At 36.0% G+C, this 27,297-nt stretch overlaps 1 protein-coding gene across 1 annotated transcript in view; it reads left to right on the forward strand.

Annotated features, from left to right (window-relative positions):
- POLK (DNA polymerase kappa) overlaps window positions 1–27,297 on the forward strand; it is a 78,767-nt gene that overhangs the window by 35,132 nt on the left and 16,338 nt on the right. The window contains exons 4-7 of the mRNA XM_044663093.1: window positions 6,904–7,056; window positions 11,943–12,074; window positions 17,631–17,784; window positions 25,440–25,694. Of these exons, the coding sequence (XP_044519028.1) occupies window positions 6,904–7,056; window positions 11,943–12,074; window positions 17,631–17,784; window positions 25,440–25,694 (694 nt within the window). The remainder of the gene's footprint in view (window positions 1–6,903; window positions 7,057–11,942; window positions 12,075–17,630; window positions 17,785–25,439; window positions 25,695–27,297) is intronic.

The following is a 27,297-nucleotide window of genomic DNA, read 5'->3' on the forward strand; positions in this document are numbered from 1 at the left end:
CAGGTATCCCACCCCACCCCTTCCTTCATCTGACAGTCATGTCTCAAACTTCTGTTTTCTAAATTAATGTTTCATATATTTGTTTTTAATCAGTTTCTTTTTATCACTGACACGTTAGCTTCATAATTTTAAGAAAATAGAGAAACTACATGAAAACAGTTGTTTCATATTTGTTTTATATATTTTTCTTATTACTAAAGGTCAACCTCAGAAGCTTAGCCATAATAACTACTCTTTTTTTCCTTTTTTAAATCTAGCTTTAATGCTTCCATGCATAGTCTTATTTGCTCTCTATTTAACTTTTTTTATTCATTTCATCCTTCCATCCATCCATTTACTCATTACATAAATATGGACTGATTGACTACTTTTGCTTTCCAGCTTGAGGAGATAAAAAAATGAGTAAGACAATTCCTGTCATCAAAGTTTGCAGTATCTAGTAGGGAAGATGAGATAGTTACACAAATAACTATAATGCAAGTTAGAATGTGATAAACGCCACAAGAGAAAGAAAAACAACTTGTTTCCTTTAAAAATTTTTGGTTAATTTTTGTTATTGTTTTTGCACCAGTCTTTCCCCACAGCCACCAACACTCCCCCCAGATTGAACCATTCTTTGGGGCAAAAAAAATGAACAGAGATTATTTTACAATCTATACAACATTCCATCCTCTTTTTCTCTTCCCCCTTTTCTTCCTTTTGCCACAAATGGCCAGATGTAAAACAAAATGTTTGGAATACAGAAGGGTGAGAGATCTCATCTGGCTTGGGGAATCAAGAAGGGCTTGAGGGAAGGCACAGCATCTGGATTGGATTTTGAAAGATTAGCATTTTAACATTGAGAAATTGGGAAGAGGGTGTTATAGGCATAAAGAATTACATGATGCCATGCTTTTTTTTTTTTTAACTAAAAGATATAGGGAAAAGGTAACAAAAGATTCACTTTATCATTATTGTTCTCGGTTTTAAAAAAAATTCACATAGAAGAAAAACGTGTGCAATACATTGACAGCTCTGTATGGCATAGGGGAGGGAAAGAATATGAATAATGGAAAATTTTTCATAATTAATCAATAAAATAAAAAAAAGTTCTAACCCTTTTCAGAATATCTTCATCAAAATTTTATTAGCTCTCAGATTATTATCAGTGTCTTTTTGCATGTTATTGAACTTTCAAATAATTTAACATTTTAAAAATGAATTTAAGAGCATTACATACTTAAAAATCATTGATTTTTCTCATTTATTTTTCAATGTAGCCTCAGAGAAAGACCTTCATTTCCTCTTGATCAACAGTTTGTGATACAGTGCCTTTACTTTTGTAAAGAGTAACCTAGTTTTGGTAATTTCTTATTGCTTTAGTACTTGAGGAAGCCATGATTTCAGGCATTTTGGCACAGTGATACAGCTCTCAACCCCTCTATGCCCTTATTATTAGGTGGTTTAATGAGTCTCCATGGCCAGCAATATATAATTGGTGGTCTCTGTAAATTTAGCTAAACTAGTTCTTTCCTTAATTAGTCTTTCCAAGGTTTCCAAAGTGTATGCTCTATCAGCATAGCCTTATTTGATCACCTCTATATCGTGGTGAGGTTTTAGGATTTTAGAAGGGTATCTGGTGGTAATGGAATACTATTGTGCTGAAAGGAATGATGAACTGGAGGTTTTCTATGTGAACTGGAAAGACCTCCAGGAATTGATGCAGAGCAAAAGGAGCAGAACCAGGAGCACGTTATACACAGAGACTGGATACACTGTGGCACAACTGAATGTAATGGACTTCTCTACTAGCAGCAAAGCAATGATCCGGGACATTTCTGAGGGATTTATGAGAAAGAACACTATCAACATCCAGAGAAAGAACTGTGTGAACAGAAATGCAGAAGAAAAACATATGATCAATCACATGGTTCAATGGGGTAATGATTGGGTTTTTGATGTTAAAAGATCACTCTACTGCAAATATGAATGACATGGAAGTGTGAATTGTGAATCAAACTTTCTTTGTCTATCAATCAGCAGCTTTTAATTTAATCAGCCAAAAACTGAAAACATCCCTACTTAATACTTTGTTAGCCAACAAGTAAGAGAATTCACAAGTCACTTACTTTAAAGAATTCACACCCTCAGAAACTCAATCAGACAGGAACTTGTGAATCCTTTTGATTAGAGTTTATACCTTTAGAGGATGAGAGTTGTGAATCCCTCAGACACTGCCCCCCTGGGCAGTGCTAAGCAATTTGGAAGCTGTGATTGGCCCCTGTGAAGAGGGGAAGGGACAAGAAGTCACTGTAAAAGCCCTGAACTTCTTCAGCTGGAGAGAGTCTTCAGCAAGTAGTCTTGTAGACTCAGTAGAGAGTCTTCTGGAGGTTATCATTGTTTTGGGTAGTCATCTTCGACTGGTGACCTGCCTCTTGGAGGTAACTTGGGACTTGGACTTTCTCTTGGGTGAGTGAGTAGCTGGTCTTCCTCTCCTGGTGTCTGGAGAGAGATTAGTTTTGGAGAGGCCTTCCGTTTTTGAGGAGGCTATGTGGGTGGAACTCCAGTTCCTCTGGTCAAGCCCTGCTGGGCTTGCTGGAGCAATCTTCTCTACCCTCTTTTTGTATTTCTCTACTTCCACTCTTTCCACCTTTTGGTAAATAAAGCTACTAAAAGTCTTTTTGGCTTGAGCTAAAATATTTTAAAATCAGCTACCACAATATTAATTTAGAATTCTCGCATATTTTAGTCAAACCCTTAATTTAATTCCTTATAGAAATAGGATTTGAAATAAGTAACTATCTAACTGGAGTAATACAGAGGTGACACACACAACCAGGACACACCCACACACCCACAAGTAATAGGATACAAAGGATAACTGAGAACCTACCTAAGGGATATGTGAGTTGAATAAAATCACATTGGTTGGTGAATGACAGTTGTTAGTTTACTGGTCAGCCTAGCCAGGGAAAAGACAAGGGTTGAAGGCTATCTTTCTGTGGGTTATTTCTTGGGTTTGGAGAAAGGCACAGAAAGTAAAGAAAACCTGTTTATTAAAACTTGGGGTTAGGTATTGAGGAAATGGACAGACTAAGCTAATTTCTAATTGGTAAATTCAGGCAAAGGGAATGGGGCAAAACTACACTAGTTCTTGGAGGAATTCCATGTGAACTGAAAAGACCTCCAGGAATTGATGCAGAGTGAAAGGAGCAGAACCAGGAGAACATTGTACACAGAGACCATGTTAAAATCTAATATAATGGACTTCTGTATGAGCAGCAACGCAATGACCCAGGACAATTCTGAGGGATTTATGGAAAAGAAGGCTACCCACACTCAGAGGAAGAACTACAGGAGTAGAAACACAGAAGAAAAACAACTGCTTGAACACATGGGTTGATGCGCACATGATTTGGGATGTAAACTCTAAATGACCACCCTAGTACAGCTATCAATAATATGGAAATAGGTCTTGATCGATGACATATGAAGAAACCAGTGGAAATGTGCATCGGCTACGGGGCTGTTGGGGGGGTATGTGGTGGGGGTGGGGGTGGAGGGAAGAGTAAGAACATGAATCATGTAACATTTTTCTTTTAAAAAAAAAAACCTACACTAGTTCAGGCTGACAGATCTAGCCTGTAAGGTCAGAAGGGAATGTGAGTCTCACTGCAGGGGTCCACTTCTGTCCCAGCATTGTTCACAGCCTCCAGGAGTCATAGCAAGTCCACAAAAGGGGTAAAATCAAGGAGCTGAACTGGTTTGATATGTCCACCAATCAAGCCAGAATCACTGCTCAACTTGATCTTTCCCAGAATAGATGGATTTACAGGAGACAGTTATTTTCTAGGCTCTTCACCTCCAGCAGCTAAGAAAAGCCTCTAACTGCCAGCAGGTGCATCCAGAGAGTCCCTCAGAAAAGAAGTCTCACTCCATCATTCCATTCTTGGAACCTTCTCTGTCATCCATCTAGCCATCTATACCTCTTACTAAACTTTCCCTAATTCTCTTATAATAGTTTCAAACAGTGATACATGTATAACCTGGTGGAATTGCTTGTCAGCTCTGAGAGCAGGGAGGGAAGAGGAATGGGAAAAATCATGAATCATGTAACTATGGAAAAATATTCTAAATAAATAAATAAAATAAAAAAACTGGTGAATTACCAAGCCTATAAATCAGTAGAATGAAATTTTTCAGTTTTGTCCCTATACTGCATTACATAGTCCTTTTTTAAAAAAAACAGATTGCCCCTCACAGAAATGTTATGATTTAGCAATGAATGAATTATGCTATGAAGAATTAAAGGATATTACTTAAATAAATGTTTATACCTGTTCAAGTGTCATCTAAAGATGAACAAGAGTACCTCTTTTTTCCTGTTAGCAATTTTTCTATGTTTACATTATATTGCCTAATTTTAAGATAGTGATTTCTTCTATTTTATGAAATACTACTTGCTTTTGCAGTATGAGCCACTCCCCTCTCCCCCAACATTCTAGAACTTCTCTACCTGCCAAAGGGACCTGACTTAAAATTCCTTCTCACAAAAGACTCTGAGTGCATTCTGTTGGATGATGGACTCCATTGGGAATGCCTTATATTTGTTTAGTGATCTTCCTTAGTATCTTGTTCCTCTCCTACTTAGCATTCATTTTTGCATTCAGTAGTCCTACTATGTGTTAAGTCCTGCATTCCTCACAAAAGAATTCAGTCTTCATCTTCAAATACATTTCTCAAAAAATTATCCCTTTGTCTATTCATGTGGCACAGCCTGGTCCTCCCTGTCTCATAGCTTAAAATCAGAAACTGTTATTTGTTTCCTAGAAACTTAGCATTTATACCTTTTTGGTCAAGGTGCTATTTGAATACAGAACATATTTTATTTTTTGCTTTATTTATTTTAGGACTCAAAAGGAGTTTGGAAATCTAGTTTAACCACATCATTTTGAAGATTTAAAAAACTAAAGTACAGAAAGGTCTAATGATTTCACCCTTGTGCACAACTTTTTTTTTTCTCCTTTACTATAATACTATAATATTTTGTTCAGTCCAAAGGCACAAATGTTTCTGATTTGAATTTCCCTGTTTTGAATGATCATTGTTTTAGGTAAAATGATGATGTTAAACAGAAGAAGACCTCAGTGCAATTCACCATTATTTTCCTTTTCTAAGAGCAACATTCATAAATTCTAAGCTTAATTACTGTTCACTTGCTTTGTATTTCTGCCTATAGTTTTTAAGATGATTTTTAGTTGAAGATGTTCAAGTCAGAGAGTACTTTACCTTTTAGGGTAGCTGAAATTAATGCTGTTAATTTCAACTGTCTTTGTATTTCAAATAAAATCTTTTTTACAAAAATTGTTTTGTGGACTATTCCATAATCAAGGACCATGTTGGCGAACCTATGGTACTCTTGCCAGAGGGTGCTGCTTCCTTCCCCCTCTCCACACATATTGAAGGACATTTCTCACATCACCCACCCCTTTGCCCAGCAGCCCAAGGGGAGCGTTTCCTCCCTCCCCTATCTGGGGCAAGGTGGGGGAGCTCACATGGGGTGTGAGGGCTGCAGTTTAGGCACTCGGTCTCTAAAAGGTTTACCATCACTAGTCTAGGGTATAGATAGTGCCATCATTGTTGATGGAAACTAATTCTTTGCACACTACAATATTTATAGAATACCTATTGCTAAGCCAGGTACTAAATGTCATTGGAATCATAATTATAAGGGATCATTTTCTCTTGCTATTCCTAATAGTCATAATGTTTCTAGTATATCAGACTCTAATTAAGTTACTAATTCTTTCTGTTGAATATATTTTATGTCTGTCTTTTAATAGGTCCATCCTGTTAAGAATGATTTTCTTCCACTTAAAAGTTTTTTATTGATATATTTGGTTTGATATTCTTTTCATCTCTGAATCTTTTCCTTCTCTTTCTCCTTGATCCATGCTTTGTAACAAAGAAGACCAAAAAGAAGGAGGAAAGCAATCTAGTAAAACTGGGCAACATATCATTACTGATAAAGCCACAGAATTTGCATTATTGCACCAACATAGGGCCTTGTTTGTATAGCACTTTTAACATTTTTTTTTCAATAATGAGAATTTAGCTATCAAGTAGAAAATGGCAATACTGTTCCATACATGCCTCTATCTTGCATTCACTTTCATTTTCTCACCTGAGCTTACAGTTTGTATTGATTATCCATACTGAAATGGATATATCGAGGGGATGGAATTATAATGCTTCAATTTCACTTCCACTTTCATTCATTGCTAAATATTAAAATGCAAAACTAGCTTTTAACATGATCCTTGATCTATTCTTAGAAATCATCTTGAATTTTGATTCATCTGCTGAAAACAGTATTGGACTCTGTTTATGCAGTTATTTACACCAATACTATTATAGGAATACTGGATACATTTATTGTAGTCACCTGTAATCAATAATCTGTTCAGCTTCTACCCTGCATAACATCTTTAGTGCATATCTTTAAAGCCATCTAAAACATTTACTTTCCATCATTGTTGATATTGAGAAGAGAACATAGGTTTTTAAATTTTGGTAGGATATTGATGCAAGGAAATCTTTTTTCCCCCAAAGAAAAATACATGAATGATGGAGAAGATGATATACATAAGGCATTGTCTTCTCAATGGACAGAAAAAAGGGTAGAAGGAATGAGAATTTGGAACCGAAAATAAAAATAAAATTTAATTAAAAAAAGAATAAAAGTTATCATGTAATAGAGACTGTGGGCAATCACTCTGGTTCTGAATCTATCTTATGAGTATTCTTTTTCTGCTGACTCAGATTTAACACTTTTCTTCTGAAAGTAAACAATATGGTAGCACTAGCATTTTTCAGTAACAAAATGTGCATTTAAAGTGTCCATCCTTTTTTTTTTTCATTTAGGTTGACAAATTTGCAATGGAATTGGAACATAGCCGTGACCTGCACTGTACAATTATACACATTGACATGGATGCTTTTTATGCAGCTGTGGAAATGAGAGACAATCCAGAACTGAGGGATAAACCTATTGCAGTAGGATCAATGAGTATGCTGGTAAGTCAGTAAAGATCAAAGACAGAAAGAATGTTGTGTAAGAAATTAAATTTAGGGTTTTGACTAAAATATAAGAATTCTAAAGTAATATTGTGGTCGCCGATTTAAAAATATTATAGCTCAAGTCAAAATGACTTTTAGTAACTTTTATTTACAAAGAGGTGGAAAGAGTAAAAGTAGAGAAATGTAAGAAGAGGGTAGAGAAAATGTTTAGCCTGTCACACTAAATGTTGCTTCAGTGTCCAACTCAGCCCTGGCAGGGCTCAGTAACCCTCAACCAGAGGACCCGATGGTGTCTTATGCAAGAGTTCCACCAGTGCAGCCTCCTCTGGGAAAGGAAGGCCTCTCTGAAACTGATCTCTCCAGAAGCCAGGAAAGGAAGGCCAGTTACTCACTCACCCAAGATGAAGTCCAAAGGAGAAGATCCAGGAGCAGTCCTCCAAGAAGCAGTCTAAGAACCAATTCAAAGTCTAAACCAAAGGTCAAGTTCAAAGCTACCTCTAAAAGTCAAGTCACCAGCCAAAGATCCCTGGACAGGAAGTTCAAGACTTTTTATAGTCCTTTTTCCATGTCACTTCCTGTCCCTTCCTCCATTTTACAGGAACCATTTGTAGCCTTTCAATTTACTTAGCACTGCCTAGGGGGTGGTCAGTGGCCTCTGGAGTTGTCACCCACTCTAGTAAGTGGGTTGTGAAATCCCTTCCTTAGTATTAAATAGGAGTGTTAAAGTTTTTGGTTGATTAATTTAAAAATTGCTGATTGCTAGACAAAGAAAGTTTGATTCACTCTTCACAGTTGTCAAGGAAATTTCTTATAGATATATGACATAAGTATAGTTCTTTCCATCCCAAATTACAGCTAAGTCCCAATTTCATGAGTACAGTTCTTTCTACTCCAAATTACAGCCAGGTCCAAATTAATGTGAATTACAAATCCTGCAAAGTAGAGGCATGTTTTTGAATTCACACTATTTGAAGTAATGTGTAAATATTGTAATTGGTTCCAGCTCATTGGAAGTAGGCTCAGTCTTGCTTCTTCATTCAATATTTCAGTACTTGGTCTGTTTCCCATGGAGATCAGGGAAAGAAAAAAAGAGCCCATATGTCCCCAAATATTTATAGTAACTCTCATTGTAGTGGCAAAGAATTGGAAACTGCAGGGATGCCCATCAGTTGAGGAATGGCTAAACAAATTGTGTTATATGATTGTGATGAAATACTACTGCACCATAAGAAACAATGAACAAACTGATTTTTAAAAAACTTAGAAAGAACTAAGAACCAAGAGAACATTATTCACAGCCATAGAATTAATACCAGAAGAATAAACTGAGAATGTTACCTCCAGAAGGTGAACAGAGAGATAGAACAGGAAGGATTTAATTTATATGAACATGTTAATCTCTATGACAGTAATCCTACATGATGCAGGGAGAGTGGAGAGAGGTTGGGACACTGGTGGACAGAATCTGTTATGTAGATATTAAGAAAGGTAAGTTAAACTATGGGAGATTATATAATATCTTCTTTTTATATATGGAAATGCTTGTTTTGTTTGGATTTGTAAACATTTGGAGTAAAAAGATGAAAAATGAAAAAAAAAACCACCCCCTACTCTGGCAAAAAAAATCTTATTGTTTGCAGATACAACATATGCTAAGTATTTGTTTTAGGAAAATACAGTACTTTCTTGGTGTGTTATAGAAATCAGCTTCTAATTCAATGAAATTTGGATCACAAATTCTTTAAATTTATTCAAACAGCATTCTATTAGTCTGATAGATGACTTCAAAATTTGTAGGCTTACCTAAAATTGCATTATGTTCTCACCTGTTACAAAAGAGTCTTGCTTTAAGGAACTTCGTGGAAATTTCAAAATTATAACTTAAACCTTGTTATTCAGTGTTGCTAAAAATTCAGTTCTCTAGCATTTTAAGTACAGGAGTTCATATCAGCATGTCTTTCTATTCTTCTGTATGCTTAGCTGTCATAGCAACTCCATCAAAATCATTTTTTGCTTGCTTACATAAACCACTTTGTGTCCTTCTAATGCGTCCTGTACAGTTTGTTCCAATTTCTCTCCTACATGGGCCCCTTCCATTGACTGAAGTATAGGGCTATTGTGGATACTACAAATACAAAAAGTTAAAAGTTGTTAGTAGGAAAAATATGGTAATTGATGGCAATTTGATCTTATTATTATAGCATTGTTGATCAGATGTTGTCTAGGGAGGTAGTCATCTGGAGTCAGAGAAAAATAATTTCTGCTTTTTGTTAAATTCAGATTTGCATTTCTTTCTTTGTTGAGACTGCAGACACAGTCCAAATTTATGATAATGGGTTTTCTCCTCTTCTGGGGTGGGAAGTATCAATTTATTTCAAGGAGAATGGTAGCTTCCAGGTGGTGCCACCTTTCCCAAGTCTTTTCCCTGGTCCACATTCAAAACTTTACCTGCCAAGAACCTTAACAGCATTAATAGCTTCTTGGGGAAACAAACAAACAAACATTAAGACAGTGGCATATTGAACAATTAAATTCTGTCCCTACTATTTGTAGTGAGTGTAAAGACGTTCACCTGAGGACAAGCACAAATAAAAACCTAGTATGTAAGGACAGAACATTCCAGCAAAAGCAAGTCATATAAGCATATTTGTTCTGTACCAAATCCCAACAAGATTCCCTGTATTCCAGACCTAGAGTTCAGATTATCATCCAAGAACAAGAATCTCTACTTTCCAAGTTCTCATGAATGACTAGTACAATAGGTCTCACCATTATCAAATATGAAGATTATTTTTAATTTTTTTAATTGAAATGATTTTTTAACTTTTATTTTATATAATTTCCTTGTATTTTTCATATACACCCCTAACTTGAACCTTCCCTGGTAACAAAACAACAACATAAACAGTTAAGCAAAACCTACTAACAGAGGAATAAATGTGATTCCATATGTGACACTCTATACCTATTTACTTCTCTACCAAGAAGAGGGAAATATGTTTTATCATTTGCCTTCTAGGATCAATATTGGTCATTACATTTAATTTGAGACCAGTTACCTGTTAGTCTTCATTTGGATTATTATAGCCATTGAGTATATTTTCTCATCATTCCTTTTTCTTTGATCTGCCCTGGTCTTCATATATCTCTAAGTTCCTCATTTCTTATAGAGCAAAAATTTTCTATTATATTCACATATCACAGTTTTTTCAGTTATTCCATAATTGATAGACTCCTTCATTACCATTTTTTCTCAAGCACATACAGTGCTGCAATAATATTTTGAAATGGGGATTTTCTTTCCATCTTTAACTAGTAGTAGAATTGTTGGGTCTTAAGATTATAAATATTTGGTCTCTTTTCTAAACAGTTTTTGAACAGTTAGAACAAATCAGAGTTCTGCCAACAATTTCTTAATATGTCTGTCTGCTCCTGCTCCACTCCACAATTTACTCTTTTCATATTTTACCATCTTGCCAATATGATGGCTCAGCGGTGAAACCTTAAAGTTGTTTTATTTATTTTTTTTTTGGTCCAGACTTATGTCATTCAAATCTTTTCAATTATGGAAACTCCTGCTATCACTCATATAGATCATCAACTTTATTATCTTAGAGAATTTCTGGGGACACTGGAAAGATAACTCATTTGCTCAAGGTTTGTGAATCCACATCTTCCAGACTCTGAGTTTAGCTTCACTATGCAACATTGCCTTGTTTGCCAAGTAATTTCCATTCTTCTTATTAGGAATTAGGAACATTTTTTTTCCTATAATTTGTACTTCTCATGAAAATCTTTTTGTTCATATTCTTCTACTACTATCTTTTGGAGATTAGCTAAGCCTCACCCCCTGAATGTTTTTATTTTTTTCTTAACCACGTTTAAAAAAAAAGATAACAGTTTTTTATAATTTTTGGATTCTAAATTCCCCCTCTCCCATTTCTTCTCCTTGAGAAGCTATATTGCAAAGAGAATATAGACCAAAAACATTTTCTTAATTAAAAAAATACATGTCAATCTACATTTTAGACTTTATCAGTTCTTTTTCTGGAGTAGGTTAGCATTTCATCATTGAAAATATTTGTCTTGGATCATTATAATACTAAGAATGACTGTCATTCACAATTGATCATTGTATAGTATTGCTATTACTGTGAACAGTGTTCTCGGTCTGCCCACTTCAGTTTGCATCAGTTCATGTAAGTCTTCCTAGAGTTTTGTGAAACCATTCTGCTCAGAAGGATGTCTTTTTAATCTTAAAAGGTTTTCAGAAGATAAGATAGGTGGCTCAGTGGAGAGCCAGGACTAGAGATGGTTTAAACTAGAGGTTTAAATCTGGCCTCAAACATTTCCTAGTTTCACTTAACCCCATTGCTTAGACCTTACTGCTTTTCTGCTTGGAGCCAATACAAGTATTGATTTTAAGATGGAAACTAAAGTTTTTTTGTTTTGTTGTTGTTGTTGTTGTTATGTTGTTTTTTAAAGATGGAGAAAAAGATGATGATGATTATGATTATGGGTTTGATAGCTGAGTAGATGAGCTGATGAAGGCCTGCTCCAGGATGATGGCAGCATCAGAAAAGAGTATAGGAGAGATGCTAATAAAGTAGAAATGACAGGACTTTAATAGCTGATTGAATATGGGGGAGGAAGGGCAAGAGAATGAGTTGATAATGACACCTATATTGTGAATCTTGATGCCTAACAGAGGAAAGATTTAAAGGGAGAGATAAGGATGAGTAAGTAATATAAAATCTTGATCCTGAAGTTTAGCTTATAAAAGACCTATTACCTTGGCAACTTCCATTTTTAGAAATGATGTGTTGCTTATCTAGCTATACACCCAATTAAATTTACAGAATTTTAATGTGATTTTTTTTCAGTCTACTTCAAATTATCATGCAAGAAGGTTTGGAGTACGGGCAGCTATGCCTGGATTTATTGCCAAGAGACTCTGCCCACAATTAACCATAGTGGCCCCAAATTTTGACAAATATCGAAAAGTGAGCAAAGAGGTAAGAACATTGAATAATTGGGGATTTTCAGTTGATGCATCAGAATATTCATTTCATGTAAGTTTTTTCTAAGTAAAGGACAAAACAGTGAGTTATAATTTGCTTATAAACTTAAGAGTGTACAAATAGATAAACCCAGGGCTTTAAATTCCTGAAAGTACTTTGATTCCAAATGACCAATTTGTTCTGTGGGAAACAGTCTAAAATTTCTTACAAAATGCTTATGCCTTTTCTTTTATATGAGATTGTCAATCCATAGAAAGGAATTGGTTGGTTTTTTTTAATACAGTTTATGTTGCACACTAGAAGAGCAAATTTACAAATTGGCAGCTTAAAAGCTTAGGGGGAGGTTAATGCAGTGTCAAAAATTATATGGTTTGTATTGAGGGGAAGCATACTTCCTCCTCTAGATTTAAACTGACTATAGATGTGGAATGAGACATACATTTTCTGTCATGGCCAGCATGTTAATTTGTTTTGCTTAGCTATATTTCTTTCTTAAGGGTTTTTATGAGATAAGAGAGTGGGTAGTCATTGGGAAGTAAGAGCATTGTATTTTAAAGAGCATTAATAAAACATTTAATTTTTATACATCTAAGTTAAATCATTTAAAAAAATATACAGTTCTTTCTGTTCCTTTAGGATTAGGCCTGTTATTTCCATTGCCATTAATGAAAGTAAAGCTTTTGTATTTTGAAGTTATGAAAATACTTTCAGGATTACATTGAAATTTATTTGAATTGTTAATAATTTCAAATGTTTTAATAAACAGTATTGATTTTCTTCTAATGCAAAGTCATAAGATTTAGAAACAGTCAAATAATTCTTAGAATCTACTTTTGTCATCACTTTCAAATGCTTGCTTAATCTAGTCTTCCTCAAAGCTTTTATCAGGGAACAAAAGTGATTAGTTTGCATGTATTTTAGTATCTTTCCTTTTCTAGGCCCTGATTGAAGATATTAATGATTAATAAAGCATTCAAAAGACTGACAAAGAGAAGGAGAATCAGGGAGATTAAGTGGCATAAATATTTTTTAATGTATATACATTATAGGAGAAAAATTTACTAATAGGAGTCTTCTGGTTGTAGTGCATAGAAAGATGGACTCTTGAGTGAGAAAGAATTGAGGTTTAAAGCCATACTCCAAAACATCCTGGCTATATAACTGGCCACGTCATTTAATCCCTCAGTGCTCCCTAGATAGCTCTAAAGTTAAATTATGTAATGTATTGGTAGAAGGAATTCAGGGCAACTAGATGGTGCAGTAGATAGAGTACTGGGCCTGGAGTCATGAAGACCTGAATTCAGATCTGGCCTCAGATACTTAACTAGCTGTGTCACCTTGGGCAAATCACTTCACTCTATTTGCCTCAGTTTCTTCATTTGTAAAAATAAGCTGGAGAAGGAAAATGGCACTTTCTAGTATCTTTGCCAAGAAAATCTCTAGTGGGGTCAGAAAGAGTCAGACACAACTGATAAATGTCTGAACAACAAAGAAGTAATTCACCAGGTAGAATTCTCTATGCAAATACAATCCCAGTTCAGGGAGGGAAAAAAGTAAGAATACAATGGCCAGTTTCCTCTGTTTTGATTTTTTTTTTTAACATTAACACAGTAAATGTTGGTTCATTTTGCTAGCATCAGTCAGTATATTTATTTTATTAAGTGCCTGTTATGTACTCAGCACTGTGCTAAGTACTAGAGGTACAAATGGGAAAAATAAAGACAGTTATATCAAGGAGCTTACAATCAATCTATTGAAAGAAGACACTCCACAAAGGGCAGCTGAAAAGGAGAAGGTGGATGATACTCAATACAAGGGCATAATAGTGAATTCAGAGAGATCTCAAAACAGTGTAGAGAAGTGGAGAATGATGAAGTGTGTCTTCTGGAGATCTCTTGGAAGCTTAAAAATTCATGGCTCTACCTTCTAATCAACAGAGCAGAGAGTAGTGATGAGATATGATTACCAAAACTGATTTGATCTTTTAAGATGATAAGATTTCCGGACCATAAAGGAATCAGAGAAGTACCAAAGTGATATAGTCAGGTTTGGAAATGAGGGGAATAAAACCCCATTTCCTAAAGGAAAAATTTCAAGACCAATTTATAGAAGCAAATACCTTTGCTCCTAAAAGCAAAAGGTGGGGAGTGGTATCCCTCTTCATAACTCCTCTTCCCTGGTTCCTTCTAGATAGACAAAATAACAAATAATAGGATGGCTTGTTTTGTAATACAGTTTAAATTCGCTAAGGATTTTTGTGAAAACACTACTTAAAAACAATTTGGGGTAGCTGGCTGGCTCATTGGATGGAGAGCCAGTCCTAGAGATGGGAGGTCCTGAATTCAAATGTGACCTCAGATTCTTCTTAGCTGTGTGACCCTAACTTAGGCAAGTCATTTAACCCTAATTGCCTAGCCTTTGACTGTTTTTCTGCCCTGGAAATTATACTTAGTATTGATTCTAAGGCAATGTAAAGGTTTTAAAAAATTATTTCTTTAATCATTAAAAACTTTTTACAAGATGATTGAATTCATTTATTGCATTTGAAGAGATTTCTTCTCCCTATTCCCAGACAAGTGAGCTCAGGTTGAAGAAACTTTTTTTTATTCCAGATTTGGGCAGAGTTTATGTGTCCATTCCCATATAGCCATGCCTATTTGCAAGTAGGCATATTTCTAAATATACCAAAGCACAAATACAGTATTTACTAATGCATATTAATTTGGAACTTAAGAGCTTTGAAAAGAGCCATTTCAATTGTTAAGAAGCAGGGATAACTAGTTACTCTTCAAACATTAAAACTTTATTTTGCGGGGAAGCTGGGTGGCTCAGTGGAGTGAGAGTCAGGCCTAGAGATGGGAGGTCCTAGATTTAAATCTGGCCTCAGACACTTCCCAGCTGTGTGACCCTGGGCAAGTCACTTAACCCCCATTGCCTAGCCCTTACCACTCTTCTGCCTTGGAGCCAATATACTGTAGTGACTCCAAGATGGAAGGTAAGGGTTTTTAAAAAACAACAACTTTATTTTTGATGGAAAGTGCACACTTTAGTTTTAATAGCATCTTATGCAAAAGAAGCTTATACAATTAAAAAAAATTTTTCCCAGCACTCCTTATTTTGAATAACTAAGCTGTTTTCAAGAGCCAGATTCCTTTTAAATCCCATTTTCATGAGGATTCTGTTTAAGAACATTATTTAAATCAATGGTTCCCAAACTTTTTTGGCCTACCACCCCCTTTCCAGAAAAAATATTACTTAGCGCCCCCTGTCACATACTATCACCGCCCTCTTACAGTTATTTACTGCCCTCAAAAGCACCTGTGGCCATCACCACCCCACCTGGATCGCTGCAGCACCCACCAGGGGGCGGTGGCGCCCACTTTGGAATCACTGATTTAAATGCTTTCTTCTATAAGAACAGATATGATTAAAGTTGTCTGAGTAAAGTTTGTTGGTAGACCCAACAAACTTTACTCAGACAGACAGCTTTAATAACTAACTTACAACATTCTCTAGGATTCTTAAAATAAACTCTCTTTTTTATAACAACTTTTTTCTCATTGCATCTTAAATAAAAATTTATTAGAAACCTACTTTGGGGGGCAGCTGGGTGGCTCAATGGATTGAGAGCCAGGCCTAGAGATGGTAGGTCCTAGGTTCAAATCTGGCCTCCAAGACAGAAGGTAAGGGTTTAAAAAAAAAAGAAAGAAAGCAAAAGAAACCTACTATGTACCAAGAAGAAATAGAAAAAAAACACATAATCCCTCTCCTCATAGAGTTCACATACATACATATATAATGTATTTATGTAATTCTAATACAGAGTGGTACATAAATCAGTGACTTGTAACTCATTACTATACTAGATAAATCACTTCATTGTTAAAGAGATTTAATTTTTAAGGCCTTCCTCACAAAGAGCCAATGTCTGTCTTTCTAACTTTCACTGATTAGTCTTGGGTCTGCTCTTTGTAACTATACAGAATAAGTATAAGCCCTCTTCTTTGGAATAAATGTTCACATAAAATTGTAGACAATAATCTCATCTTGTCCTAAGTCCTTTTAGGAGACTAACCAACAAATAGACAGCCTCTTTTTCCTTTAAAGGATTATTGTCCAAATTCAAGGTCTTATCTTGGAATGAGGGTTACCTGGAAATTTGAAGGCTTCGACAATAGAGGGTATATATAAGTTCTGGGAAGTCCTACCAAGTGGAAAGGCCAGTGATAGGCTATGTTTGTCTTCTGACACTGAAATAAGCAACTGTCTAACTGAAGTAATACAGAGGTGACCCACACAACCAGGACATACCCACAGACCCACAAGTAACAGGATACATAGGATAACTGAGAACCTACCCAAGGGATGTGTGAGTTGAGTAAAATCACATTGGTTGGTAAAGACAGTTGGCAGTTACTGGTCAGCCTAGCCAGGGAAAAGACAAGGGTTGAAGGCTATCTTTCTGTGGGTTATTTCTTGGGTTTGAAGAAAGGCACAGGAAATAAAGAAAACCTGTTTATTAAAGCTTAGGGCCTAGGTATTGAAGAAATGGACAGAATAAATTAATTTCTAATGGGTAAACTCGGGCTAAGGGAGTGGGACAAAACTACACTAGTTCTAAGTTCAGCCTGATAGATCTAGCCTGTAAGGTCAGAAGGGAATGTGAGTCTCACTGCAGGGGTCCACTTCTGTCCCAGCATTGTTCACAGCCTCCAGGAGTCATAGCAAGTAAGTCCACAAAAGGGGTAAAATCAAGGAGCTGAACTGGTTTGATATGTCCACCAATCAAGCCAGAATCATTGCTCAACTTGATCTTTCCCAGAATAGATGGATTTACAGGAGACAGTTATTTTCTAGGCTCTTCACCTCTGTAAATTTGCATCCTTTGACCTTTAAGTGTATTCATTACTTAAATTAACCAAAAATATCCCACAATGCATCAACTTGACAAAAGACCTTTTTTAAATAACATGCATTTTCCCCCCACTGTTTAATTTCAGATTTCCCAACAATGTGTTTACTTTTGAAGTTTGCTCTCCAAGAATTTATGCTTGTTTGTGTATTATATACATATGTTTATGTCCATACTTTAATTGAAATTCATTTAGATTCTAATCAAATATTATTTTTAATTTTTGTTCTTAAGAAAAAGAGGTAGGTTAATCTAATTTCTTTCACATGCTTTCCCCATTAATTAAAATTGTATTTCTTAGGTGTTTTCCCTTGATTACCAGACTGCCAAGTCTGAAATCAGAGATTTATTTGGATCCCTAATCACAACTAGATGAGTTGATGAAAAAGGAGCTTATATAGAAGGGAGAAAAGCTTTTTTTATGGCCTTTTGACGTAATGGTACATATTAAAGCAAAGGAAATTTTATATAAATGTGTTATATTAATAAATTACTTATCCCATTAATCTATGAACTTATGATTGAAGGGTCAAAATGGAGTTGCTAGGTAATACTTTCTTAATGTAGGTATCAATTAGATATGCCAGAGGCTTTTGCCATAGCAGCAAAATATAAAACTTTTTTGTGTATTTGTCAAGGTTAGGGAAATTCTTGCTGATTATGACCCCAATTTTATGGCTATGAGCCTTGATGAAGCCTACCTGAATATAACAAAGCACTTAGAGGAAAGACAAAACTGGCCTGAGGATAAAAGAAGATATTTCATTAAAACAGGAAACCCTACAGAAAATGGTAAGCTATTCATTGAAACTGGTAACCTTGCCCCCTCTCCCCTCCCAATTAAATTGTTACTAGAATAAGTGGAGGCTAGAGGAGGCTAGATTATATTTGGGAAATTGCTCAATGCTTTAAACCATCTGAGATAAAATTAAGCAAAAACCTTTCTTTTTAACAACATTATTCTAGTGATGTTATTTGGCCTCAAATAAAGAAATGCCACAGATCTCTAAAGGATTAAAATTTAAGGTGATCCAAAGGGAAATAGAGAGCTATATGAGGGATGTGAGCAAACTACTGACTGTTACTGGCTTGCTCAAAGAAAATGGTGCCCAAGAGATCTTATGACTGGAAAGAAAGTCACATGATCACATAATTGGAGAAAAATAGATGGTCACAGTACTCCACTGGTATCCAGGGTATATTAAAAAAAAGAAGAAGAAGAAGAAGAAGAAGGCTCTCAGATGTTGAGTTGATCCTCTCTGGAGCATATATAAGAGGACATGAACAGGAGATAATAAACAGGAGAAAAGAAGGGATCAATGGAAGAGTTATAATCTGTATCTTAGGGGAAAATATACCTATTGATGTGAGAGAGGCTCCACTTAACTATAGAAATAAAATGTTTTGGGTTTTTTTGTGGTTAGGAAAGCAATATTTGCTGTTCTTAAAAATAAATGTTGATTTACTGACCTTTTAAATGTTCACTGACTCATTGATCTATATTTTAACCCCCCCCAGTCTCTCCTCTGATTTTTAGTTCTGCATGACCAGCTGCCTATCAGATATATCAAATTGTACATCCAAGAGACATCTCAAATTCAGAATGTCCAAAATTAAACTTATCTTTCCCCCAGAACCATTCCCCTCTTCCAAACTTCCTAATTTCTGTCAAAGGCACCACCATCCTTGTGTGCTATCCTTGATCCTTGACTCCACATATCCAGTTAGTTACCAAATTTTACCCTCTCTACCTCCAAAACTTCTTGTGACATCCAACCCTCTACCCTCTATTCATATAGATACAACCTTAGTTCAGATCCTCATCACCCCTTTCCTCAAATGTTGCAACAGCCTTTGAGTTCATCTCCCCACCCCATCTCTTACCACTCCAGTCCATCCTCTAACACTGTTATCCAAGTAATTTTGCATAAGTGCATATCTGACCTTATGACTCCCAACTCAATCTTCAGTGGCACTCTTGTTACCTCTAAGATAAAATATAAGTATCTCTTCAGCTTTTAAAGCCCTTCACAACCTGACTCTGTAGTCTCATTGACCATTGCTCCTCTTAGCTTTCTCTCTGTTCTTTACCTAAAATATTCTGTTACTCATTTCTGTCCCTTTGCATAGCTCAGAAGGCACTCACTCCTCTCCTCAGACTTTTTTTTTTTTTTTAATTTTTTAAACCCTTAACTTCTGTGTATTGATTTATAGGTGTAAGATTGGTAAGGGTAGGCAATGGGGGTCAAGTGACTTGCCCAAGGTCACACAGCTGGGAAGTGTCTGAGGCCGGATTTGAACCTAGGACCTCCTGTCTCTAGGCCTGGCTCTCAATCCACTGAGCTACCCAGCTGCCCCCTCTCTCCTCAGACTTTTAGTCTGACTGTTCTCTCAAGACATGGCTCCCCTTTGGCAGGAAGCCTTTCTTTTCTTTTTAAACCCTTACCTTCCAACTTAGAGTCGATTGATTCTTAGGCAGAAGAATGGTAAGGGCTAGGCAACTGGGGTTAAGTGACTTGCCCAGGATCACACAGCTAAGAAATCATAAGAAATGCCTGATGCTAGATTTGAACCTAGGACCTCCCATCCCCAGGTCTGGCTCTCTAGCAATCTAGCTGCTCCTTCATGAAGCCTTTCTTGATTCCCTCCAGCTGTTTATGCTATCCTTCCCAGACTACTTTAACTATTTTAATAGTAAATCTACTATTTCACATTATTTTTATTTTTTATATATATTTCTATATGTACTTGTCTTCCTCATTCAAACATAAGGGATTGTTTCTTCCTTTGTATTTTTATCCGCAGTACCTAGGAAAGTGCTTGGCACATGGTAGTCACTTTATAAATGCTTGTTGATTGATTGATTGATTGATTGATTGATTGATTGTTGATCTGTAATTTCAAAAGTATGGGCAAGTATACATCAAGAGGAATATATGATATAGTTCCAAAACTCTCCATCTCTGCCCCATACACATTACCATTTTTTATCCTGTGTCAGTTTTATCCTTGTCTTTTCACAAAAATGTTCATGGAATAGATCAGGCAATGTTGAGACCCAACTCCTGACCTTGAAGCTAGAAAAACCTGGGTTCCTATCTTGCCCCTAATACATAATGCTTTTGTGACCCTGGATAAATCATTTAATTCCAGTGGTCTAGCTAGTTCTCTACAACTGTTATAAGTTGCAGAAAATATGCCAACATGGATTGGAAGAAGTGAGTTCCCTATACTAATAAAATCATAGTTCCAGGCCCCATCTTTGTCCATGAAATATCCACCAGTACGTCTTCCTTTAGTTATTGCAGTCATTCAGTAATGCCAACAAGTGTATTGCACCAAGCAACATGTTCATCTTGTTTCTCTTTCTCCCTATATGACCAATCCAGGTGAACTATCTTGATTGGTGAGTGAATGAGTACAAATATACCTAATCCACTATTCCTAGTGTAATGCAAGGATGCAACAGAAGCTCTTGCAAGAGTCAACTGTAAACAGCCCTGGCAGTTAGAAGTCTTAGAATTTTGACAGAAAGGCAGTTGAAGTCTGAGGCTTGAAGAGAGCTGATGTTCCAACTGAGGCTCTGCTTTTGCTTTCAGCTTTGCCTTGGCCTGTGCTTTCGTCTCTGGACAATTTGAACCTAACTGAATTTCTCTGGACCTCTCCCTGACCTCTCCATATTATACCCCTGTTTTCTTTCCTGAATTTCCCTTTGGGCTCTGGAAGGAAGGGTGGTTTGGTTTTGGTGATTAGACATTGTGGGTTTTAGTTTTCTGTAGGCAAGTAGAACATCCTTAAATCAAGCTATCCCTTATTTTATTGATCTAGTAAATACTTTACTTTAAGGCAAACAAATCTTCCTAACTGGGAGAGCAGGCTCTCTCTCAGTCTAACACTCCTGTGAACCTTCCCCCACCTTTAGCTTTCTCCCTAGCGGCTATTACAAAACCCTAAACCCCTCTCTCCTTTTGATTAATTTTGATATTAATAAATCCCCTTTGTTACCTACTTAAACCCTCTGGTGAATCATTGTGTTGAAGATTGAGGAAAGGGCTGAAGGGGGAAGGAGTTATTTTCTTTTATTTCTTGAGGGTACTGTGGGCATCCATCTTGGCAGGAAGTCTGACCCGAGACTTCCTCCTGCCATCAGTTTCACTGACAGGGAGGAGCCCTTCCACTCCTCCCTCAAGGGACTTTAGAAACTAACAAGAGAAGCCCTCAAGGCAGATTTAAACATTTCTGACTGGCCCAATTCCTTTATATCTATAGAGATACCTTTCCTTGCCTTGCAGGGTTCAGCCTATCTCCCCCATACCCTCTGTCTCTAGCCTCAATGTCAAGCCTGTTCCAGCTACTCTCCTGGAGTACTCCCATTCATTCCCTTGCCATCCAGTATACCACCTCATTCATCCCTTCCCTACATTCAGCCATCCCCTTCATTCCTCCTCCTAATACCTTTTTCGCCTTTATCCCTCCTTTTTTAACCAAAAGATTAAGATTTACCTCATTTCTTTATAACACTAGCCAGTCCCAAACCAGACTATGCTTAACATTCCATTTAATTATCTTTGCCATCTGCCCCTTTACAATATGTTTGCATCCATTCCTCTGACCCCATATCCTACCTCTGATTATAGGAAAAGTATTCAGATCGTTGTCATTGCTAATGGAAAAGGCATGTCAGTTGATGGCCCTTTGGGCATCTCACCATTCCTGTAGTTCTGCAGATCAAAATGCTCTTCCCTGACCACTATTCTCCTCTAAATATTGTCTCCCAATGGAAGCTCTTTGAGGACAGGTTCTATCTCACTTTTGTATTTCTAATCTTTGCCTAATACATAGTAAGAATTTAATATATTTTTTTAATTCATTCATTCATTTGCATCCTTTTCTGGTCATAACATTCTTGAAAAATATATTTTTATACTCTTATATATGAGCTATTGCTAATTGGCTGCTACCTATCATTGCCTTTTGGGTTATCATCACTATGATTCTTCTGAGATCATGGTGCTCTGTGATTTATAGCATTTTACTGATGAGAATAGTGGTGTTAAAGATTCTTTATGTTGCAAGCAGGTTAAAATCACTGAAAATACCTAGAAGTTTCCCCCAAACAGATTTTTTTCTCCTACTTAATTCTAAGCCCATAAGCAAACCCTACTGCGCGTGCGCGTGCGCACACACACACACACACACACACACACACACACACAAGTGATCAACTTGTCAGGATGCGCAGCTGGGAATATGTATATTCTTAACAATATAAGGCTTTTAATTATCTACCTTTTTTTTTCTGATGTGGATAATTAAACCTGCCATTTATGTTACTTTGGATTTCACTGGAAAATATAATCCCAGTTCCCTGTAACAACCTTCATATTCTTAAAAGACATTTCTTCCTCATCCCTAAGTCTTCATTTGACAGGCTACATATTATCATTTCTTTTAACTCTATCTCATATGCGATATAGCTTTCTCTTTCCCTACTCCTCTGGAAACATATCACTTATTTTGGATGTCCTCAAAATAAAGTTCATAGACTCCTGCTACTCAGTATTCTCAATCTACTTCAGAAGGGACTGGCATATATATAGCCTTGTTCCTGAGGAGAGGGGACCTCCACAGGTAAAGAGATAGTCATTGATTGGTGAAGCACTGTTGGTGCCAAAGCAACACAGAAAGACAAAGGTTTGGCAGTTTCAGTGGCTGAGAGCAAAATGTCCAAGCTTTACATAGTTGTGGTCAAGGTGCATGGGCTATTTTGTTTTGGGTCCTTTTCTCACTTGCCATGATAGTATACTAATCTTTTCATGTGGCAATGTCATGTGTCATTTTTAATAGCGATATGCAGTATTAGGAACATATGCCATTTTCCTTGACTGCATTCTTTTTGTGGAGCATATGAGTTATTTTCACATTTTTGGTAGTATAGAGAGCAGTGTTATGAAAGTCTTGGTGCAAGTTACTTTTTTCTTAAGGGTTATTTTCTTAGGCTGTATTTCCCAGTGTCAAACTAGCAACTCAGAGCATATAATTTATTTTATTTCTTTTGCTACATGTAGTCAAATTGCTTTCCATAAAGCCTGAGCTAATTTATGCTTCCAACAACATGATGTAAAACTTTTGTTCATATTATTACAAACAGGGGATTTTTATAATTTTATTTTATTTTTCCTTGTTTAATTGATATAAAATCCCCTAAATTTTTATTTTAATGTCTTAATTGCTATATTTTGCCTATGAGAATTTACTATCTTGTCTTTTCTTATTAATGTATTTCATTCAACAAGCATTTATTAAACGTCTACTATATTCAAGGGACTGTGCTAGATTTTAGAAATACAAAGATCAAACAGTCTTAAGGAGTTTGTGTTCTAAGGGAGAATGCAGCATTTACCCTGATGAGGAAGTGCAAAATAATTATAGAAAAAGCATTAACCAACCAGAATGATCCAGGAATAGTTATTGTAGGTAAGAACTAGAGGCTTCAAACACTTAACTAGCTGTGTGACCCTGGGGATTTGTCTCAGTTTCCTCATCTGTAAAATTGGGATAATAATAGCTCCTAGCTCTCAGGGTCACTTTGAGGATCAAATGAGATAGTAATTGTAAAGTTCTGAGCATAATACCTGGTACGTAGTAAGTGCTATAAAAATGTTAGCTATTAGTCGTTATTATCTAAGAAGAGCCTCAAAGAAGTATTAGGATTCTAAGAAGCCAAAGGGAGAAGGGGGTGCATTTCAGGCACACAGGACAACCCCTGAGACAACCAAACGGCCAAACAGAGCTTTGGAGATAGAATTCAGAGTTCCAGATAATAACAAGAAGGTCACTGGGGCTGTAATGGAGAAGGTGTTAAGGGAAGCAATACAAAATAAGTCTGTAAAGATAAGCTGGGATGATGAAATAGACTACCCATGGGGTTACTTATGCTGAATGTTATATTTGGTATAAGGTAAGATTTTATTTTGCTCACTGTTGGGGATTTTTTTTGGTACACTGAGAAGGGTGAGCATTATTGCTCATCCAGAAGTTTAAATAATATAAAAACAAGCCAAACTTTTTTTTTTTTTTTTTTTTTTTTAGGTAAGCCAGAAGCAGGCTTTGAAGGGTTTTTTAAGTTAAGCTAAGGAGTTTTTAAAAATTTTATCCTCAAGTCTATAGGGAGGGCCATTAAAGATCCCTTAGTATAAACTTCATCAATGTCTCTTTTGGGAACTGTTTTTTCAGCTTCTATTTTTTGGATCAATGCAAAAATCAATTCAAGAAACATTCTACTCATTTATTTTGCATCTATTATATGCAACATTCTGTGTTAGACTTTAGGGACACAAAAGACAAACAATTGCCCCTGCCTTCAAGAAGCTTCCATTCTTTAGGGGGAAAACAAAGCACTAACTGGAAGGACTATAATCTTCCTTCTTCAACCTGCTCAACTCTCTGACTTATTCTAACACTTTACCTTAGTTACACACAGATAGTCACTTTTCTGATCTCATTATTAGCTTTAATTATTATCATACCATCCATTCTGTGATCCCAAACTCTGAAATCTTTTCACTCCTTTTCTCCCTATGCCTTTCTCTCATTATCATTCTTCATCCTCATTAGGACCTTAAATATCTCCATCTCTTTAGTTTATTCAAAGGCTGTCATCTCTGCTCTCTCACTTTCACCTTTCTCTGGTTAACTGTATCAAAATCTTAATACCTCTGTGTTTGAAATTATGTAAATTAATTTAAGATTCTTTCTATCCATTGGATATGTTCCTAGCAAATGTGTCAGTTTGTATCCAAATAATTATTTGAAAAGTCTCCTAAATTAGAAAAGGAAGTTTATTTTGATAATGCTTTGAAATAGTCTTCTCTATAAGAGTTTTTTCAGCATCTTACGTCACAGTTGGCAATTTATTTAGTTAATGCTATTAGATTATTTACATATGGCCTTTTTCATTCATTCTGAATTATTTTCTTCTAAATTTTAGCTTTGGGAAATATTTTTTGGTCTTAAATATGAATACAAGCCACTTTTTAACTTTGGTGCCCAACTAAAATTTTAAGAAAGAAAATATAGTTAAAATATTTGTGATGTTGTCTCTTAACATTTTTAAAATGTATTACCATTTAAAAATAAACTTTTCCTTTGTTTTGGTTAAAAAATTTTAATGATATATTTGTTCTAGAATACTTTTCGCTCTGGAAAAATTTCTGAATCAATGTATAATTTATTGCTACATCTAGTTCTATAAGTAGTATGTATAGTTAATATAATATATATATAATATCAATATATAGTTCTATAAAATAGTCAAACTTCCCAACTTGACTTGGAATGGTGTGGAAATCTCTAAATTTCTCTTTTCTTTATGGGTTAATTCTTGTACATTAGTTATATTTTCCCTTAACATGAACCTAAAGTTGTGTTCCTTTTGTAATATTCAGATAAAACAGAAGCTGTTGGATCAAGGGCATCAGAGTTAAATGAAGCTACCTTATCCATCTCTCCTTTGCTCTTTGAAGATAGCCCCCCTCAGCTACAGAAACCAGAGCCAGAAATTCCTTCCCAGGCACATTTTGAAGAACAGAGAGATCCTCAAGGCCTCCAAAATTCAGTTATTTTTGGAACTTCTGCTGAGGAAGTAGTAAAGGAAATTAGGTTTAGAATCAAACAAAAAACATCGCTGACAGCCAGCGCAGGTGTGTCAGACCATCCTGGGGGGCTAAATCAGGGGTCCTTTTCAGGATTCCTAAGTACAGAATGCTATTAGCATTCATTTCTTCAGTATTGCTTCAAAATGTGGCCTTTGCTCAATGATCAGCTGAACTTCTGGCAACAGTGGGCTTTCAGAAGAGCTGTAGGCTTTGAGGACAAGAGCCTAAGTATGACAAAACCCTTAAGCCAACAAAGCCCATCTCAGGCATGTGTTCCACTGTTTGTTGTAGGAGAAAGGGGCCTGGCCTTAGGATGAAAGCCTCTTGATTCTAGTTCTAGTTGTTATGAACTGGATGATCTTGTATAAATTAATTAATCCTGCTATGTAATTAAGGTAATACTCCCCATACTTCCATCCTCACAGAGTTATTTGGGGGGGGGGGGGAAGAAAGTGCTATATAAACTGTATAGCATTACATCAATGTGAATTAGTAATAGTATTTTGATGAATTTTATATGTAATCCTTGGCTGTCTTCTCTCCTTTTCTCACTTCTCCATTCCCCTTTTCATGGATAGGAAAGACATAAGCAGACCCACTGATACTTGTGAGAAAATGACATTGACAACAAAGATAGCCATCAGATAGGAGACAGAATCTCCCACTATACTGACATAATCCCCTAGGGCCATTGAATGTAAAGCAATAAATGAGACACCACTCTGTTTCCATTCTTAATCCTGAAACTAGGGTATAAAAGGTCTCTTTCATCTCTAGGAATGATTCCAAATTCTGATTTGACTTATAAATGAAAACAAATGTCTTTGTCTTATCATAGTTTTTGTTATGCAACATAAGAAGATGCTATCTCATTTTCATATTGTGAAATACATGATATAGTATTTAACGTCAGTGCTATTAATTGCTAATATTAAGATCTTATTAACAATCACATTTCTATAGTGCTTTAAAGTTGACCAAGTCTGTGCTCCCAAAATTCCCTAGAGTTAAATGAGGAAAGTGAAGCTCCTATCTGTGAATGCTATATTACACAGCTAATTTGGCCCCAAATCCAGACCTCCTGATGAAAATCAGTGTTATTTCTACTGTAATGAGTTGCCTTACTGACTACTGTTGATGAATTTGCTACAAGACATTTCCATAAGGCACTTTATATAATAGAGTACCTGGACTTTAAAAGTAGTATCTGCCACATTACCCCCTTATTACATATTATATTGAAAAAATAATTAGTGCAATTTTTTCATTATTCTGTGAGCTTCTTGAAGCAGATGGTTTGGTTTCAGGTTTGTTTGTTTTGTTTTGTTTTTGCCTTTCTTTGTTTTCCCAGTGCTTAGCATAATGCCTGGCACATAGTAGATACTTAAAGTCTTGTTGAATGAATTTCATTTCTCGTATTATACTGCAACATAGTGGATCATAATAAAAAGGGAATTTCTCCAAATAAGGATTCTTTGTGGTATCATGAAATATCCTTAAATGAAAGTTTGAGAACCTCGTTTTTCTGTGGGAAGGCACTATGCCACTCTGGCTTTTTTTTTTTAACATTTATTAATATTCATTTTTAACATGGTTACATGATTCATGCTCCACCTTTCCCCTTCAAACCCCCCCCCCCCCCCCCCCC

Source organism: Gracilinanus agilis, chromosome 1, assembly GCF_016433145.1.
Source record: "Gracilinanus agilis isolate LMUSP501 chromosome 1, AgileGrace, whole genome shotgun sequence".
In the NCBI taxonomy this organism is placed as follows: domain Eukaryota; kingdom Metazoa; phylum Chordata; class Mammalia; order Didelphimorphia; family Didelphidae; genus Gracilinanus; species Gracilinanus agilis.